The sequence below is a fragment of the Scleropages formosus genome, chromosome 18, assembly GCF_900964775.1.
Source record: "Scleropages formosus chromosome 18, fSclFor1.1, whole genome shotgun sequence".
NCBI classification, from domain to species: Eukaryota; Metazoa; Chordata; class Actinopteri; order Osteoglossiformes; family Osteoglossidae; genus Scleropages; species Scleropages formosus.
This window is the reverse complement of record NC_041823.1, coordinates 6093925-6111545: the sequence shown is the minus strand read 5'-3', so window position 1 is coordinate 6111545 and position 17621 is coordinate 6093925. Positions and strand designations below refer to the sequence as shown.

General features: G+C 42.9%; 2 protein-coding genes across 4 annotated transcripts; one reads left to right on the top strand and one right to left on the bottom strand.

Moving 5' to 3' along the window:
• Nucleotides 1-248: 248 nt before the first annotated feature.
• LOC108940715 (nucleoporin SEH1-like) lies at nucleotides 249-6793 on the bottom strand. 2 transcript variants are annotated; one of them, XM_018763048.2, is made up of 9 exons: nucleotides 6440-6793; nucleotides 5215-5265; nucleotides 4713-4859; nucleotides 4402-4613; nucleotides 3517-3615; nucleotides 2997-3137; nucleotides 2257-2414; nucleotides 1462-1606; nucleotides 249-853 (listed from the first exon to the last, which is right to left on the bottom strand). In XM_018763048.2, the coding sequence occupies exons 1-9, from the start codon at nucleotides 6548-6550 to the stop codon at nucleotides 772-774; spliced, it is 1146 nt and encodes a 381-aa protein (XP_018618564.1). In that variant the 5' UTR covers nucleotides 6551-6793; the 3' UTR covers nucleotides 249-771. The 2 variants fall into 2 exon arrangements, with proteins under 2 accessions (XP_018618564.1, XP_018618565.1); XM_018763049.2 differs by having other exon boundaries at nucleotides 2257-2411.
• Nucleotides 6794-7181: 388 nt separating this feature from the next.
• ptpn2a (protein tyrosine phosphatase non-receptor type 2a) lies at nucleotides 7182-14961 on the top strand. 2 transcript variants are annotated; one of them, XM_018763047.2, is made up of 9 exons: nucleotides 7182-7311; nucleotides 9019-9109; nucleotides 9305-9405; nucleotides 10438-10536; nucleotides 11747-11884; nucleotides 12077-12286; nucleotides 12595-12746; nucleotides 13380-13540; nucleotides 13869-14961. In XM_018763047.2, exons 1-8 carry the CDS (start codon nucleotides 7255-7257, stop codon nucleotides 13534-13536), a joined length of 1005 nt encoding a protein of 334 aa, XP_018618563.1. In that variant the 5' UTR covers nucleotides 7182-7254; the 3' UTR covers nucleotides 13537-13540; nucleotides 13869-14961. The 2 variants fall into 2 exon arrangements, with proteins under 2 accessions (XP_018618563.1, XP_018618562.1); XM_018763046.2 differs by having other exon boundaries at nucleotides 12595-12756.
• Nucleotides 14962-17621: the final 2660 nt, after the last annotated feature.

Below are 17621 nucleotides of genomic sequence, written 5' to 3'. Positions count from 1 at the left end.
TCTTCTGAAACCTAGGTTGACTGACGGCTGAAGCAAAGTGGAGAGTAGATGCAGAAACAGATCTTGACAAACGTCACTTTTCAGGAATGCATGTATGCTACTTCAACTTGAACTCAACTCTTGTTTTCTGTATCTTTGAGATCTGCAAAGCTTTCCCCAGTATTATACAAACTAGTATAATTTCAACCCATTGATTCAAATGGGTTCCATATAGTCCTCAAACTTTCATGCAGAATTTAATCAGATTATTTTTCTTTACTGAAAATGAATAGCCCAAAAATCTTTAATCAGAGAGGTAAAATATACAACATGAAAGAGTAAAGTATTGCAGAAATGTGCTTTTTTGCAAACAGAAAAGGCTTCTGTTATTCAGTGTATTGAGTTTTTAACTGGAATGTTGATAAACATTTAATCACTTTAAACCCATTATCAACTCAAGATTAAAGGAGATACAAACATGTTTTAGGTAAAAGAGCACAAACAAAACAAATGTATTGCATCTTTAAGGCAAATACAAAGTTTTAAAAGAAATCTAGACATGAATGTAAAAATACTGCTTACAGAGTTAGGCAACTGCTCAAGCAAGAAACACCCAATCAACAGATGTCAGAACACAGTAGACACGTTGCTGCTGGAGTACGTCTTGTGGGCAGTGTTCAGACGTAGTCCAGACACAAAAGAGCACCTCCATTCAGATTTTCAGAAGAACAGGGCCACACTGAGCACCAGGCGGTAAGCACACGGTCAACCACCCGTTGTGGCTTTCAGGGATTAGTAGTACGCAGTGTGCTGGTGTATCTTTGGAGATTGCAGTCCTGGCATCGGAGGGGAGAAAGAGGTCCTCGTTCCAGTCCTGTGTGCACGCAACAAGATACACTACTTACAATGGGTCACTCATCCATACATCAGTGGAACATACTCTCTCTCACTGAGAGACTGTGGGAGGAAACCCACACAGACATGGGGAGAACATGCAAATTCCACACATTACTTCAAAAGACTTGGATCAGCTTAACATTTTTTTTCTCTTTAAAGAACAAAGAATTCTCTAATTAGGAAGGCTAGCTCAGTCCTGAGAGTTAGGCTGGACTCCTTGGAAGACATAGTACAGAAAAAGGACTATCATGAACCTTAGCTCTCACCCTCAGCACTCCATCCTGGATACACAGAAGTGTCCCTTCAGCAATAGACTGGTCCTGCTGTGCTGTTCCATAGGGTGCTACCTGAGGTAATTTCTACCAACAGCCATTAGGCTCTACAATGAGTCCCTCTTACTGCCTTGCTGTCACTGTGCTGTCAGTACTACCTTTGATAGTTATTGATAAATTAATGTGAGCTTGCTGCCTACATTCCTGCAAGCAAGAAAGCAACCTGTTTAACATTACCAGTGCCTTTCTGTCTATGTGGTGGGAGTTAGCAGGAGTTGGAAGGGCAGAGTTTAAGCAGGCCAGTCACACCCACCGACCAGCAGAAGTCCCGTTCAGGGAGCCCTGAGTAGGAGTTCCCACTGATGAGCTAAGGGAGCTCGCTTGACTGGGTGCTCCGTTCACTAGACTGCCGTCCCCCTTCAGGACACCTGTGCATTTCCAGTTGTCCATATAGTTGGCTGGGAAAAAAGCAAAGAGGGATGTCAGAAGAGCAGTGATGTTCACCATACTGAAGACCACAGACAGAAGCAGAGGAACAACTCATCTGACCCATTACCATCATCTCTATCTAGATCAGTTACTCCCTATACCATAAAAAGCAAATTTTCTACTATCATCTGCAAAACAACAAGAATAACAGAATCCTATATTCAAAGAACTTTTAGGAAGTTGTCAAAGTGCCACTGCCATGCATGTAGTATCACTTAAAAGCATACAATATCCTTTATAAAGTACACTAGGATTCAGCATTGTAGCATGCACTTAATGTGTGCTCTAGAGTGGATAAAAATTGCTTTTTGCAGGAGGACAGTACTATAATATATTTTATTCTGGAGGGAAAAACTATCAGACATCACACAAATGTGTATGAACAGGACATACATAGACCAAATTCAAAAGCTAAGAATTTTTTTAGCTATAAAACAATACTCCAAACTGGCAGCACTAAACATGGCGCATTTCTGACTATCTAAGGAGTCTCTAATTTTCATCTGTCCAAGACAAAGTCAGTTGAGGGATTGCTGCATACTTGCAGCTGGGTGTGAGTGGGTGTCAGAGGGTCAATGTCTATTCAGCTGAATGAACCGTGACGGTTGTGACCCCTGACCTTTCCAGAGCCGAACACAGCCATCATCCCCGGAGGAAGCCAAAAGGGTGCTGGTGATGTTCCAGCTCACTCTCCACACCTGGGAGTTGTGGCTGTCAAACTGTGCCACCACCTGCACCTCAAACCTGGTGGGTCCTGTAGGGATACTCTCCTTCCTGCTGGAGCACAACAGGAAATGGAGTTACGATTAACGATTCAGACCGGAGGCTGGAGGTGTCACAGCTTTCTGTTACAAGAGACCCCGATTGCCACATCTGCACAAAAGGTTTTACATATGGGCTGCTTCTGTGAAAAATCTCAAATAAATAAATGAATAATACGTCAGAGTGTAACATATGGAGTCCAGCGAGTATCACAGCGGTTAGAGCTGGGCTGAAATCCTCACTTCCTGTTCAGACAACTTCTCATTTCTTGTTCAAGGAACCCTGAATTGCTCCAATGAAAACAACCCTTCTGTATAAATAGGTAAATCATTGTAAGTTGCTTTGGAGAAAAATGTCAGATAAAAATACTGTAGTAGTAACATATCCCAACCAAGCAACCAAAATAAATCCTATTCTCAGCTGTCCAAAGACAACGAATAACTGCACTTTGCTTAAGAGTGCTTAAAAATGCAGTATTCATCATCAGTTCACAAGACAGATGTACCCCTGACCCACCGTGCATCTCAAACATTACTGAAGAAGCTAGATGAGGCTGAAAGCTGCGGACACTCGTTCATGACAGAGCCCCACATTTACCTGAGAGGTATCAGTTTAAAGATTCGCACATCCTTGGAGGCCACCGCCAGCACGTGGAAGGAGCGCCCGAGGTTTGGAGCGAAGGAAACGTCATGCACCGGGTCTGTGACTGTCGTCAGGGTCTCTGCTTTGGCGTACTTTCTGCAAGAGAAACATCACCATGTGAGGGATTACGGAGCACTCCTGCTCACCCCCCCATTTTATTTCAGGTGCTAGTTAAAACATGGGGCAACAGGTGCCATAGTGGGTAGAGCTTTCACCGTGCAATCAATGGACCCTCATCCAAATTCCCACTCCTGCTGTGACACCTTTGATCAGATATTTACCCTGAATTGATACTGCTTAATATTCAAGTCTAGCATTGTAAGTTGCCTTGAAGAAAACATCCAGATAAAGGAATAAATAAATTATAATAAAGAACAACATATTTAGAAGTCTGGCCATCTTTCCCCAGATTTGATATAATTTAATATAACTCTACAACTACATAGAGAGAGAGACACGGGGGGAAAGTACCGACCTTGTATTTTCATTATATTCGTAGATCTGAACCTTCCCGCTGTAAGTGGTGCTGCTGTCATCACTGCCCACTGCGATCATCGGGGGATGGGCTCGGGAACTGAGCAGCACAGTGAAACAACAAGTTTCATTACCGTTTTACTGGGATTCTGCAGCCATAAAGGAAAAAACATTTTCCATCAAATGCGTCTCCCACCCAGCATGTCGCTTCTGAGCGCACACACACGCATTGCTCACAGGAATAACAGGTTCTTTTTGCTGTAGCTCACATCAGTCCATATAAAGCATGCTAGACTCACTTTGTATTGTGTTCCATCAGTAATTTAATGATCAACTTCTAATAATTACACAAATGTATAATTGATAACACAAATCTGACAACATACTTAAATCAATTTCAAGACAGGAAATTGAATAAATCCCCATCAGAAACATCAGACTTCCTGGAATCAACTTCAGTATACATGATTTTGTATATAGTAAGTTCAGTTTACAAAAAACCATTCCAATGTAAGTATACTTCTAGTTCCAGTAAGAGTTAATTTATTATCCATTCATTCAATAACTGTCTAATGAAGGGTTGTGTTGGTCTGGAGCCTATCCTGGAAGTATAGTAAAAGGCAGGGTTCACCCTGGATGGGATGCAAATTCCATTGCAGGAATAATAGATTAAATACATTTTTGTCCTCATACTTAAAGTGATTTAGCAGCCTCAATGGCCACCAATGTGTCACATCTACCTGGCTTCACCTGCAGCAGTATTTCTTTCTATATGTAAAGCAGGATGCGTTCATACATTTTGTTGCTCTCACACTGAAGCCCACACTGAAAAGCCAGAGAGGAATCTGTGGTTCCGGTTGCATGGAGCAAAACTATCAGGCCATACCTAGAGGGGTTCCACGAGATGCAACTGCAGCTCAGCTTGCAGGAGATCTCATGCTGCAGAGACCACTGGCTTAAGTTCATCACATCCGGCGCCTCATAGATCCGCACCACACCATCCGCTGAGCACGTCGTCACCACGAGACCCATGTGTTTGGGTGCGAACTTCACATCCGTTACTGACGTCCGACTGTCTACCAACGTGGTCCTCTTGACCTGGAGAGCACAAAAGAAAGATGGGACCGAAGCTGGACATACCAAGAAAGGCTGGGATTCAATGTGACCCAGTGACTTCATCCCCGCTGCAAGTCTTACCCAGTGCCTCTGCCCACGCTGTTTGTCGTTCGACTCGCCCACGAGCTCCTCCCAAATGGCAGCTGTCCGGTCGAAGGAACAGGAGGCCAGCACTTGGCCGAACTCTGGATGGGCCCACGTCACACGCCACACTGACCCACTGTGAGTCTGGAGACACAACACATTCTCTGTCATCAGTCAGTCACACTACGTGGGTCTATTAGAAAGCTTATGAGTGGAGTAGCTGAAAGCCTCTTCATTTCACTGCTGGACTGAGGTGGTGATGGACAGAACAGACTCACAGAGTAGATTTTTTTTTATATTAAAACAATTTACAGGAGTTTGTTTAGCAACATCATACATGTGACGTCACCTGCATTTCCTGGCTCTGACTACATTACATTTTGAACCATAAGCTGGTGTGCTTAACAAGGGCAGAACTCAACTAGGAATCAGGAGATCTGGTAAAAAAAAAAAAAAAGAAGTCATCACTGTAAAGTGGGGGTGAGACAAAACATCTTACTTTCCAACTGGCAGTGCAATGCCACTCTCCATCCTCACTTTTGTCCCACACCTGCAAAAAAAAAAAATGAGTCCAGTATTTACCATGGTCATATCAATACAGTACAAGACTGAAGGTCAATATTATTATTAAGGATACTTCTGCATTTAGGCTAAACATTTATCCAGGGTAACATACCAACTAAATTTGAGATACAGATTAGCAGAAGCTGCTACAAGGCACTTTATTCCAGGCTAGATTAAACCTAGCATATTAATAATGCAGAAGAGTTGCAAGGAAGTCTGGAGAAGATCCTGAAATACGCCGATATGTGCGTAGGAACGAAGACTAGACCGGTTCAGTCACTGGTGTGTTTGATAACACTGTGTACGGATGTGAAAGATGGACACTGAAGAAGCGGGACAGGAAAAACACAGAGCCCTTTGAACCGTGGAGACTTTTAAGGGCACTGCAGAAAACAACCAGATGGATTTTTGGAAGAAACGAGTCCAGGACTCTCACCGGAAGCTCAAATGATGACACTGAGGTTTTCGTACGCCAAGAAATTGGACCGGATGCTCTCAAAAAGACGGTGATGTTCGGAAATGCGGAAGAAAAAAGGGACAGGAGCGGCTGGTAAAGTACTGGTTTGCGCTACTGCCTTTGGACTCAAAGGTTGCGGGTTCGATTCCCACCTCTGGCTGTAACACCCTAGTCTAGCAAAGCACTCACCCTGAAGTGCTCCAGTAAAAATTACCCAGCTGTATAAACAGGTAAATAATTCTAAGTTGCTTTGGAGAAAAGCATGAGCGAAATGGATAAATGTAACTGACCAGCAGCAACCTTGTGAATCATGGAGTCAATCTCAGTCAGTGACAGTGAGTGAGTGAGTGAGTGGACACAGCCGGCCTTAGACACACTGACTGAGGACAGCAACCCCTGCGTGTTGTGGGGTTGAATCCCACTGCTGTAGCACAACTGATACAGTAAGAGCTGCAGCGTACATGACTCAGCTAGTGTAGGAGAGAGTGTCAGACAAGTGGCTTCTAGACTATATTAATAACAATGAGGCCTGTGTCGCCCGCCTCCTCCTCCTCCTCGTTCGCTCCCCGAATCTCCTTCCTGTTTATTACCACTCAGTCTCAACGCCGCCCGCCCATTAATAACATGTATTATTTACTGCTGTGTGTGGTTTTTCTTTTTTATATACATAAATATTTAACATGTTTGCATGATTTCTTTGTACCTTCACAGACTGGTCGCTGGAGCTCGTCGCCATCCTCCTGCCGTGGAAGTCGAAGGACACATCGTGGATGAGGTCCTTGTGCTCCGCCGCGATACTCCGCGCCACGAACATGCCGGCCGCACCACAGCCCGTGTCCGGAGCGGCTCTTCTGGAGGGAAAGCGACGCTCTTCTCCCCCGCGACCCGCCTCACTTCCCCCGACCTCAACACAGAACTAGGCTGCAAGGCTCGGCGGCGGCGGCGGCGCGCACGCACGCAGGCACGCAGGCGGCGGGGGCGCGCGCCCGGCGTGCACGTCGCACTTTCACGAAGAGAACGCGCGGGGGCACACGAACATCACTGTGTGAAGCGGAGTTCATCATGTCACCGAGAAGCGCTCAGTCGAAAGGCTAGGGGGAGGTTTTATGCAGGACGAAGTAAAATGTCAATATTTAAAATACAGCCGCACATAAAGTTCATGCTGTATCAATCGACAGCGAAACGCGGACGTTATGAACGCGCTGTGTGATAACGCCTGACGGATTTGGTTTTTTTTTTTTTTTTGATAAGCCCTCGCTACTGCACCTGGGACGAAGGACCCCGCCGGGCGCGCAGGCGCAGAAGCATATACTCGACTTCCCTCCCTCCCTCCGACACGGGCTCGCACGCGACCCTCACTGCGTAACTCGTCTCGCGGTGTTCCGGCGAATGGCTGAGGCGGAGGGCACGCGGTCGCCTCGCGCTTGAAGCCAGTGTCAAACGTTTCAGTTTTTTTTTTTTTTTTTTTTTGGTGTTAAAAAACCGCGGAGCGGAGGATCTCCCCGAGTGACACTCAACATGGAGCGCCAGTTCGAGGACATAGACTCGACGGGACGGTGGCACAACCTCTACATGGTTAGTTTTGCATCAGACGCGCTATTTTAAAAATGTTCTATTTTCTTGCCGAAGCTGGAGACGTCTATATCCTGTCCGCGTGCCGGCCCTCGCGTGAAGAAGTTGGCGGGCCGCGGCGCGAGGCTCGTTATCAGTGACAGACACTTTCCTCACGTTATGATATTTTACGTTAATATGAGTATTTAACGGTTGTAATTGTCCGTTTGTTTCAGAAGGAAACACTTACGCGAGACGCCTCGCAAAGCCGATGACAGTCAGTGTCAATTTTGAACGCGTGTGCGTTGAAGTGTGAACTCGGGTTCGAGCGGTAAAAAAAAGTGCCCTGACGGGGCTGTGTCTGAGTCTGGGGTTCGAACAAAGACCGCGGTCTTCCTGTGTTGAACCAGCGACATCGGCGGGTTCCGTAACTGTGTGTGGAGGGAACAGGGAGACCTCAACAAGACTGACCACTGAACTGAAGTGAGAGGAGACAGGAGTGGGGTTTGAACCCACAACCTTCCTTGGTTCTTGGTTTTTCAAGGTCTTAACTGTTAGGCCACCTGCTCGCGCAAGACTGGTCTGTCAACTGGGCAAGCTTTGGATAATGATGATGGTAGTGCAGCAGTGGTGGACAGACACAGAGTGGGCCTGGAAGCCACAACCTTCGGGTTATATACAGCTTTGTCTTTAACCGCTAGAGCACCTGCAGGTCTCTCACCTGTCTGTCACCTGTGTGAGCTGGAGCTCCGGTGTCGCTGCATCACTGGAGGGATTTCACACTCCATCCCTCAGCTAGATGTGGCCCCTTATTGAAACACGCGGGCTTATTATATGAATATGATGATATAGAATATAAACCTATTGCACCTAAGTGTCTGTTTTAGTCGTAGCTGCTGTGGACGCGTGTCAGTTTCGGGGAAATGATTTCGAAGATGATTTTCCATAAAATGTAGCTAATCGACACCTTTTCTTTATGACAGCACCAGACACGGGGGTGGCCAGTCGTACCTGCGGGGGCTGTGGGTTTTCATATTGCCTTCGCGATTGATAAAGTTCACAGAAAATAACTTGTAAATGGTAACATATCTTGAAATATCATCTCATTCAAAGTGTGCATGGTGAAATACACACACATACACACACAGTCTGAAACTGCTCATCCCAAGCGGGGTCGCGGCAAACCGGAGCCTAACCCGGCAACACGCAATGTAATTTTATATTATGGTTTTAATTGAATATTTTTATTTATTAATATTTAGTTGGCATCTTTCTCCAAGGTGACATAGTGTTAGCAGCGTTAGATAATCAAACTTCCGAGGATTTACTCCTTTATACAGCTGGGTTATTTTTGCTTTTTCAATTGAAGGTAAATACCATGATTAAGGATATTACAGCAGGATTTGAACCTGGGACTTTCAGACTGTGCTATGTGCAACATAATAACTACACTGCCCCTTTTCCTTCTTTGTTATTGGAGAAGAAAGTAAAGCCATAACCTGCCGCAAAATCGTTCGGTCTCTAGAGTGTATATGTTGTTCATACACTGCAGTTTTACGACACTGAAATGCAGTTTTTTTTTTTTTTTTTTTTTTTTAGTTTGTCAGTAGGACTGAAACTTCATAAATGTTCAGTGCTGTACAGAAAACTCCTTAAACTGTAACTTAAAACACGTGATTGTTTGATCATGAATTTATTTACGTGTGTGTCTCTGCCTGTGTTTGTGCTCAGGAAATCCGTAACCTGTCACACGAATGTTCGTACAAAGTGGCAAAATATCCAGAGAATCGTATTCGGAACAGATACAGGGATGTCAGTCCGTGTAAGTACCAAAAATAATGTTTAACTAGAATGCATACTGATATTAAAGAACTGAGAAAGGATATGTATGTTTCTTGTCATAAAGTGCACATTGTGTTTATTTAAAATATAAACCCAGGATTTTCTTCTTGCAGAAAAATTCTTTCAAGAAAAAGTAGTTTAATCATCTTCCGCTCATTTTCTTCTTTCATTTTAGATGATCACAGTCGAGTAAAACTTAAGAATTTGGAGAATGACTACATCAACGCAAGTTTGATTGTTATGGAGGAAGCCCAAAGAAATTACATTTTAACTCAGGTGAGTGCTGCATTAGCACCTGGAAATGCATATTTTAATTGCATCTTTTATTTTCTGAATAATGGAAATTCAGTGCAATTTTAAAGTCTAATTCTGTAGTGTTTACTTGGAGATGAAGAGGCTGAGAGTAAAGATCAGTAAAATTTTAAAAGATGGAAAATGTGCATTAAGTTAATCGTAAATGAAATCATTTAGAGGCTGTAGTTTAACATAGTAGTCTACCAGTAGGTAGGACTTTGTCCACTTTCGGTGGACATTGTCAGAAACATTTTTTCCTTTCTCTTTCCAAAGATGTTTTGCTGAACTAGAGCTAAAATGAGAAGGACCTTCTAAAGCTTAAAACCTTAGTTTGGTACAAAATAAGACAGTTGTTCTTAATTTAACATCTGAATTATCATAGTGAGCTTTATATGCACAATGGAAATATTTTTGCAGCTTCTGAAAAGTTGGAAATTTTGTTAAAGTGGTGATGCTTGACTCAGTGTTAGTCAAGGTTAAGGAATAGAGCTGCTATCTAGTACACAAAGCAACTAGGTTTGAATCCTTGCTCCTGCTGTGGTACCCTTGAGGAAGGTACTAAACATTAATTGCTGCAGTAAAAAATACCCAGCTGTATAAATGGGTAAATAATTAGCAGTGCAAGTTGCTTTGGATGAAAAGGTTGACTGGATAGATAAATATATATTATATGAATACATTACTCTTGATGGATTTCATTAGCTGAAATCATCTTTTGTCCTGCCTTAAACTGTAATGGGGAGATCACTGTGCTTGAGCTTAAACAGCTTCCAACACAAAGAAGGTTAATTTATGAAGGTTTCATCCAGCAAAGAGGTGGTGTGGGACAGCAAAATAACATTCTGCTCGCCTGTTAATGGTAAAAGGACTTTTAAAAACTGCAAAGGATAAATGGGTCATTATTGCTCCATCTAGGCAATGAATGAGGCTTGTGTCTTAAGAGATGGTTTTTTTTATTTTTTATTTTTTAAATAGTCTACTGAACTTGTTACCTGTGTGTGTTTGCATCTCCAGGGACCATTGAGAAACACTTGTGGCCACTTCTGGTTGATGGTTTGGGAGCAGAGAACAAAAGCAGTCATCATGTTGAACAGGGTGATTGAGAAAGGATCTGTAAGTACATGAGTTTTCCAGGTCATAAAGCACATGTAAACAAGCTGAGACTGAGAGTTCAGCAGCAGGCCATCATATCTGTATGACCTGCAAAGCTCATGTGGAAAACAGAGCTCATGCACTTAGTTGTTCTTCTTGTCATGAGCGTTTGTTGCTGTGATGATTGCCTTTCGAGAAATACAGAGAGCTAATATTGTCCTTCATATGCTTTATTTCTGGTAAGGAAGGAAGAGGTTTTGAATCATTGCTCTGAAGTGCATGCAGAGCCTCGTGCTTTGCTCTCTGCATGTGACGCGTGAGGCACACTGTCACCACAAGAACGTGTTCGTATACTCGATGGCCAGCTCCGCGCAAGCTGGTTCTGGTGGAACCACACTCGACCCTCTCACGAGCCATAAAGCACCCTGTTGCATTGCTGCTTCTCGTGGTGGTGCACCTAACAGAGAGGTTCTGTACCGTGTAAATGCAGTGTTAATTGCACAAATGGGAATTCCAGTCTGTTGAGAACTAATGCAAGGAAAACTATTTTATTTCATTTACTTGAGAAGAGAAAATTGATGTTGGATTTCAAGTAGTAATCATTACATACCATTGAGTTTACTCCCTGAGGTCATCTTATTATTCTCCTCCGAGTCTTTAAATGAAGAACAGAAACCTAATGTGTGTAAACAGCAGTTTCATAATGAATGAGATTTTGATGACTAACAGTGCGTGGACTTGCCGTGATGTAAATCGCCTTGACTGAAATGTTTTGAATGAGTGTGAACCTTCTGAGAGGGGGATGGAACATGTGTCAGAGGTGCACAGAAAGCTGCGCTGATGGGCACTCCACTGTTACAATGTGACTTTCCGGGTCCTGAGTCAAGCGGTCATGAAATCGCCTTCCAGGGTGTTTAAGATGTTCGCCTGTTAAATATTGAATTCTTGAGACTCCCGTCTGTCCACATTGGGAAGGACGCTTGGCTGAATGGTTGAGCTGTGAAGTTTTGCTCATTCCGCAGACTGGGCACAATTTTGCAACTGCTGGTTGCAGGAAAGGTTTAGATTGCATATATAACTGTCATTATTCAAACAGCGCAACTTGGTTAGCTTTTGTAGGTTGAAATAAACATTATCATTATTATTACTTTGAAATTTTTGACCAAAGTAACTTGACATATAGTTGTTTATCACAGTAAGATTCAATCTTGTCTCTTTTTTTTTTTTCCAGGAAAAATGTGCACAATACTGGCCAACCCCCGAGGAGCGGGAAATGTCCTTTAAGGACACGAATTTTGTTGTGAAACTGCTGTCTGAGGATGTTAAATCCTACTACACGATACGAGTGTTGGAGCTGCAAAATACAGATGTGAGTAGCTCAAAGGAAAGTTTTTTTTTTTTTTTTTTTTTTTTTTTTTTTTTACAGTTCAAACAATTCCTGTTATTCTGGATCTCAGCAACTTTCAATGTTTATTCTAGAAATTGATGCATGTTCTTGTGAAAATAGGCTTGCTTTGAGCTTTTTTCCACATTCCCTTACTTTTCCCTATACTGTGTTTAGACCCAAGAGACTAGAGAAATCTACCACTTTCATTACACCACCTGGCCTGACTTTGGGGTTCCAGAGTCCCCAGCCTCCTTCCTCAACTTCCTGTTTAAAGTGCGTGAGTCGGGGTCCCTGGAGGTGCAGCACGGGCCATCAGTGGTACACTGTAGTGCTGGGATTGGCCGCTCGGGCACCTTCTCATTGGTGGACACGTGTCTTGTCCTGGTGAGCTGTCCACATACTCACCCACGCCTGGAGAGGTTACATCTTCCAATGCAGTCAGTCCCCATAGCCCACGCATACACCGGCAAAAGAAAATGAGATTATTCATAATTGCAAACCATTTCTCATTTAATCTTTGAATATGATAAATAATTGGAAAGTACATGTTTATATTACTTCTAGATTCCCCTGGTGCTGAGGTGTCAGTTACAACAAATTTTGTGTCTGAATGCATTTTTATTTTGAGGATTCTATTCTTAGTGATAATTTTGTCAGTACAAAGTTTTCTGCTGCTGAATCAATTTGTGCAGATGGACAAGAGAAAAGACCCATCTTCAGTGGACATTCAGAAAGTCCTGCTAGAGATGAGGAAGTACCGCATGGGCCTTATTCAGACTCCTGATCAGCTGCGTTTCTCCTACATGGCCATCATCGAGGGTGCCAAGTATATTATGGGTGATAGGTCTGTAAAGGTATGAGGTGGGCAGGGCAAATCCTAATCCACATTTTGAATTTGTTTTGTTCACAGGCAAAATGACAAGTGTGCTTCTGTTACTGGCTATATTTATTTTATGGACTTAAATAGAATGGGTGCTGAGGAACACTGACTTGTGATCTAAGGGTTGTGATTTCAGTTCCCAAGAGGTTCCCTGCTGTTCTACCTTTGAATTTTTTTGATTAACCTGAACCTTCAGTAAAATATCAAGCTACAAAATGTTTACAGTTGCAATTGTACTTTTCTCAATATTAACATTTAGCATACACCATTTTCAATTTTGTTTGTTTGAAGGGGGGGGAGTACCTGGTTAAAATGTGTAATAAGATTAGTGTAAGCAGCTGCATGGAGTGTGTTACGTGTGATAAGCCTCTTATGAGTTTTACTATGACAGAAGTATAAGTAGTAGGATGGTGTGTCCCAGAATCATTTCGGTAGCAGTTCTCTGATGAAAAGAAGAAAAAGGATTCGAAGTAGGGGATTAGGTTATAAGCAAGCTGCCAGTTCTTTTTATATACAGTGGAGGGAAATGTGAAAAGTCAAGAATCTGAAGGTCTGTAATCTCTGGATTTACGTGCACTTGGTGTCCCTTTTCCACAGAATGAGTGGCAGGAGCTTGCCAATGAGGGCCAGGAGCCTGTATGGGAGTCATCTGAACCACCCCCACCCCCGCCTCGTCCCACTGATAAGCTCAATGGTGACGGGTATGAATCAAAAGAGGCAGACTGGCCCAAGCAAGACCACGAGGAGAGCATAGAGAGGTGAGTGCAGAGCTGGTCATGGCCTTGCTCCTGTCTAGCAGTGGTGTGCTTCTGGCTTTGGATTAAAAAAGTGTACAGTGAAATTCTAATGCTGCTTTTTAAGTTCTTTATATAGTCACATTATCCTTTTAATAGTTTTCATTTGTATATTCTGAACGGGTAATAAATTTGAGTTCTTGCCGTATGCTTTATTTAGGTGTCTTGAAAATACTGATGCAAACATAAAAATGCACCCAGTGCAGAATAATAATACAATCGTTATTGCTGAATTTTAGCTTTTGTTTTATTGACCTTGGTGTTGTGAATATGGCTCATCATTTTTGCTCAGCTGCACACGCCAGAGGCATCGGGAGGCCAGGAGGGCTGCAACAGCACAGAAGGTGCAGCAGATGAAACAGAGACTGTACGACACAGAGCAGAAGAGACAGAGGTGGCTATACTGGAGACCCATCCTCTTGGGTGTGGGGGCAGGTGTTACATTGGCCCTTGGACTCTATATTGGCTGGGGAATGGCCTCCCAGTGAGCCCTGGGCCTTGCTGCTTCTTGTTGGTGTCTGGGGGGAGGGCGCACATTTTCTTGGTGCTACGATTCGGCCTCGTTCCAGGGGGACCCTAGTCAAGGTCAATAGCCATGCACCAGCTCACATTAAACCTGTAGTGAAACGCAGGACCGTGGCTGACACAACTCAGGACACATCTGAGGGCGTGCACATTTTACCGCCAAATGTAACAAATGTTTGTACTGCACACTCTGGAATGTTGTATACCCAAGGGTCAGTGCAAACAAGGAATATTGCTCTTTTTTTGTGTTTTCCTTTTTTTTGTAGTTTTCATCTGTTTATCGTCATTTAAACAGCATCTTAGCACTGAGTTTCATTGTTAAAAGTGCACTCCCTGAGGGTTGAAGGGAAGTTTTTTCAGTTATGTTTGAAATTGGAAATGACAGAAGCTCAATTTCCAAAAGGCAACTGATTGAATGGCATTGTAAGAGAAGTTGGATTGTCTGTCTTCCATAGTTTGAATGAGATAAAAAATGGACCAAATGTAACCAAAAATGACAAGATGAGTTGTATTTGGAAAAAGCGTAATATCCTTAGTAGAACTGTGTGATTGTCACAGTGCTGACTTCTGTACTGATCTTTACATTGTTCTCTACGTTATTTCCACTTCCAAACTCATTACTTGTATTTCATTTAAGTCTCAAAGTTCAATTGATGTTTTTTTGGACCACTGTTTTTGGGGCCACTCCTAGCAAAATTCAGCATGAAACTGCCCCCCATCTGAAGGCCATAGCACCACCCACTGGTGGGACACAGGTGTAATGTTACCAGCTATCTGATTTCACTGTGATGTGTGAAACAGTGTTTCCCATGTACAGATGAGGTTAGTGTTATCTTTTCAAAGATCAAAATAAAAAAACTTGTGCAAAAATGTTTGTGTATTGTGTCCCTTGTATGTGGTTGGTTTTACGTCAGATGATGTAAAGGAAATAGGGAAGCTTGAAAAAGCTGCTTTTAGCTTCAATGAATACAGCTAAACACTTTGTGTAGCTGTTGAACAGCGACTCCATCGCTGTAGAGGAATTTTTGTCATCTGTTCCTTTCAGGACTGCTTTAGCTCAGTAGCATTTGCAGGTCCTGAGCATCAGCAGCTCTTTTCAGGTCTTTCCTTCTCTCAACTGGATTCAGGTCGGGACTTTGACTAGGCCAATTCTTAACTTTTTTTTTTTTTTTTTTTTTTTTTCCTTTTCAATGATTCTCATGTGTAGTTGCTTGTATGTTTAAGATCATTGTCCTGTTACATGACCAAGCTATGATTCAACTTCAACTCATGGACCGATGGCCTGATATTCTTTAGGATTTTCTGCTACAAAGAGGAAATCTGTATTTAAGAATCACATGTCTGCAGCTGTCTCTTTCTCCTAATGTAATGCAGAAATTATATTTTCTATGAGATGTACGTCACTTTGGGGAAAAGCATCCGCTAAATGAATAAATGTAAGTGTAAATCATGGTTCACTCGGTAATAGCAAGGTTTGCTGGTTCTGTTGATGCAAAATGTCCCCACAGCATCACACTGCCACCACCATGCTTGACTGTTGTTAGATGGTTCTTTCTCTGAAATGGCCATTTGATTTTTGCTTGATGAAATGGAGCATCATGTAGACTTATAAGCTTCAGCATCTTTTCTCTGGTGGTCTTCAGAAAGTTTCTTTGAGCATGGCATGATGTTCCTCTGTAAATCTCTATTGTGTTAGGTTGTCTGTTGCTGATAATAGTAGAAGTAGGTGTCAATAATATCAGAAAAAAATGGCCCAAATTAGGTCTAGCCATATTCAAACAACTGATTGCAATTACTCCCTCAAAGTTAGAGCAATTACTTTTTCACACTTCTTAGTGCACATTTCATTGTCTTCTAGACCAAAGAAATGGCATAAAAAGAACACTGGTGTTTTTTTTCCTCAGTTCTCTTTTATATACAATTAGGACTGGTCAAAAAAATCTACTCAAATTTAATGCCAAAAGGAAGTAAAAATAGAAAAAAGTGGAAGGGGGCATTTCTGGTACCTCCTGCATCCATACACACCTGGTACACAGCTCGTCTACAGCGGTTGCGCAGTCAGGTATGTAAGCAGCTTTGTGGTTCTTGTCCAGACTTGAATCTATAATCGCTGTTATAGATTCCTGCGTTCCTACTCAGACGTGAACGTGCAGAACGCAGGTCTAAATTACTCTTTAGCTAAATCTTTTAGAAAAAAAAGAAAAGCTGTAAATTTTGATGCTGCCCTAGTTCACATTCTTCACAGGTTTCCATCTCTCACTTACCTGTTATGTGGCTCTAGTCTCTAAAATCTCTGCAAAAACGTTACTTTTCCTGCTAAAGTGTTGATGAAGTCCGTTCATCTAGTGATAACTCTGTTCAGAGTTGCTGGTGGGAGACAAATGCCTTGCATTTTACCTGCAGTATTTAGTCAGGCGAATTTCATTTAGTCGGTTTTAGTCGACTAAAATATGTAATTGGCATTGTCGAACATTGTGAAAATACAAATAACTAAATTCACTTTCACATGTAATATATTGAAACTAAACACAGTTATTTTCATTAAAAAGAATGTATAGATGTTTACAATTTTTTGGGATACATAGTCCCTTTCACTTTAGAATTAAGACAACATACACACACTGTCTGAAGCCACTTGTCCCAAGTGGGGTTAAGGGGGGGCCAGAGCCTAACCCGGCAACACAGGGCACAAGGCTGGAGGGGACACACCCAGGACAGGACGCCAGTCTGTCACAGGGCACCCCAAACGGGACTCGAACCCCAGACCCGCCAGAGAACAGGACCCGGCCAAACTGGCCGCGCCCCCACTGAATTAAGACACTCCTATATTAAATTAAAATTCTGAACAGATGTAACAAAGCGTGTCCCTAGTTTGCACTGGTTCACACTGGTTCTCTTGCTGTGGCTCTTTATGCAACTGATATGTTGACATTATTTCAGTTTAATGCCATGTACACATTTCATTCTTTATATGGGTTTCAGTGAAATAGCACACACGAAAGGTTTGTGACTCTGGGGTGTGGAAAAGGTCCACAGGACAAAGAGACCGATACAAAAGGGTACAAGAAAGGACAAAAAAACACAGCATCACACAACAAATAAACAAGCAGGTACAGTACTGAAATTACACCATGAAAGCCCTTTGAAGAAATTAAATTTGCTAATAGTTTGTCCGACCAGTGATTTCGTCTCACGTTAACTTACTCACAAGTCATTCGCTCCGCGTCATCCTTCTTGTATTTCATCTTTTTCACTAAAGAACACACACACACACATTTTCAGAACCGCTTGTCCCATACGGGGTCACGGGGAACCAGAGCCTACCCGGCAACTCAGGGCGTAAGGCCTGAGGGGGAGGGGGAGGGGACACACCCAGGACGGGACGCCAGTCCGTCGCAAGGCACCCCAAGCGGGACTCGAACCCCAGACCCACTGGAGAGCAGGACCCGGTCCAACACATCTGGTATTTTAACTCTTAATGTCCTGAAGGTGGCAGTACTGGACCAAACCGACACCGCGC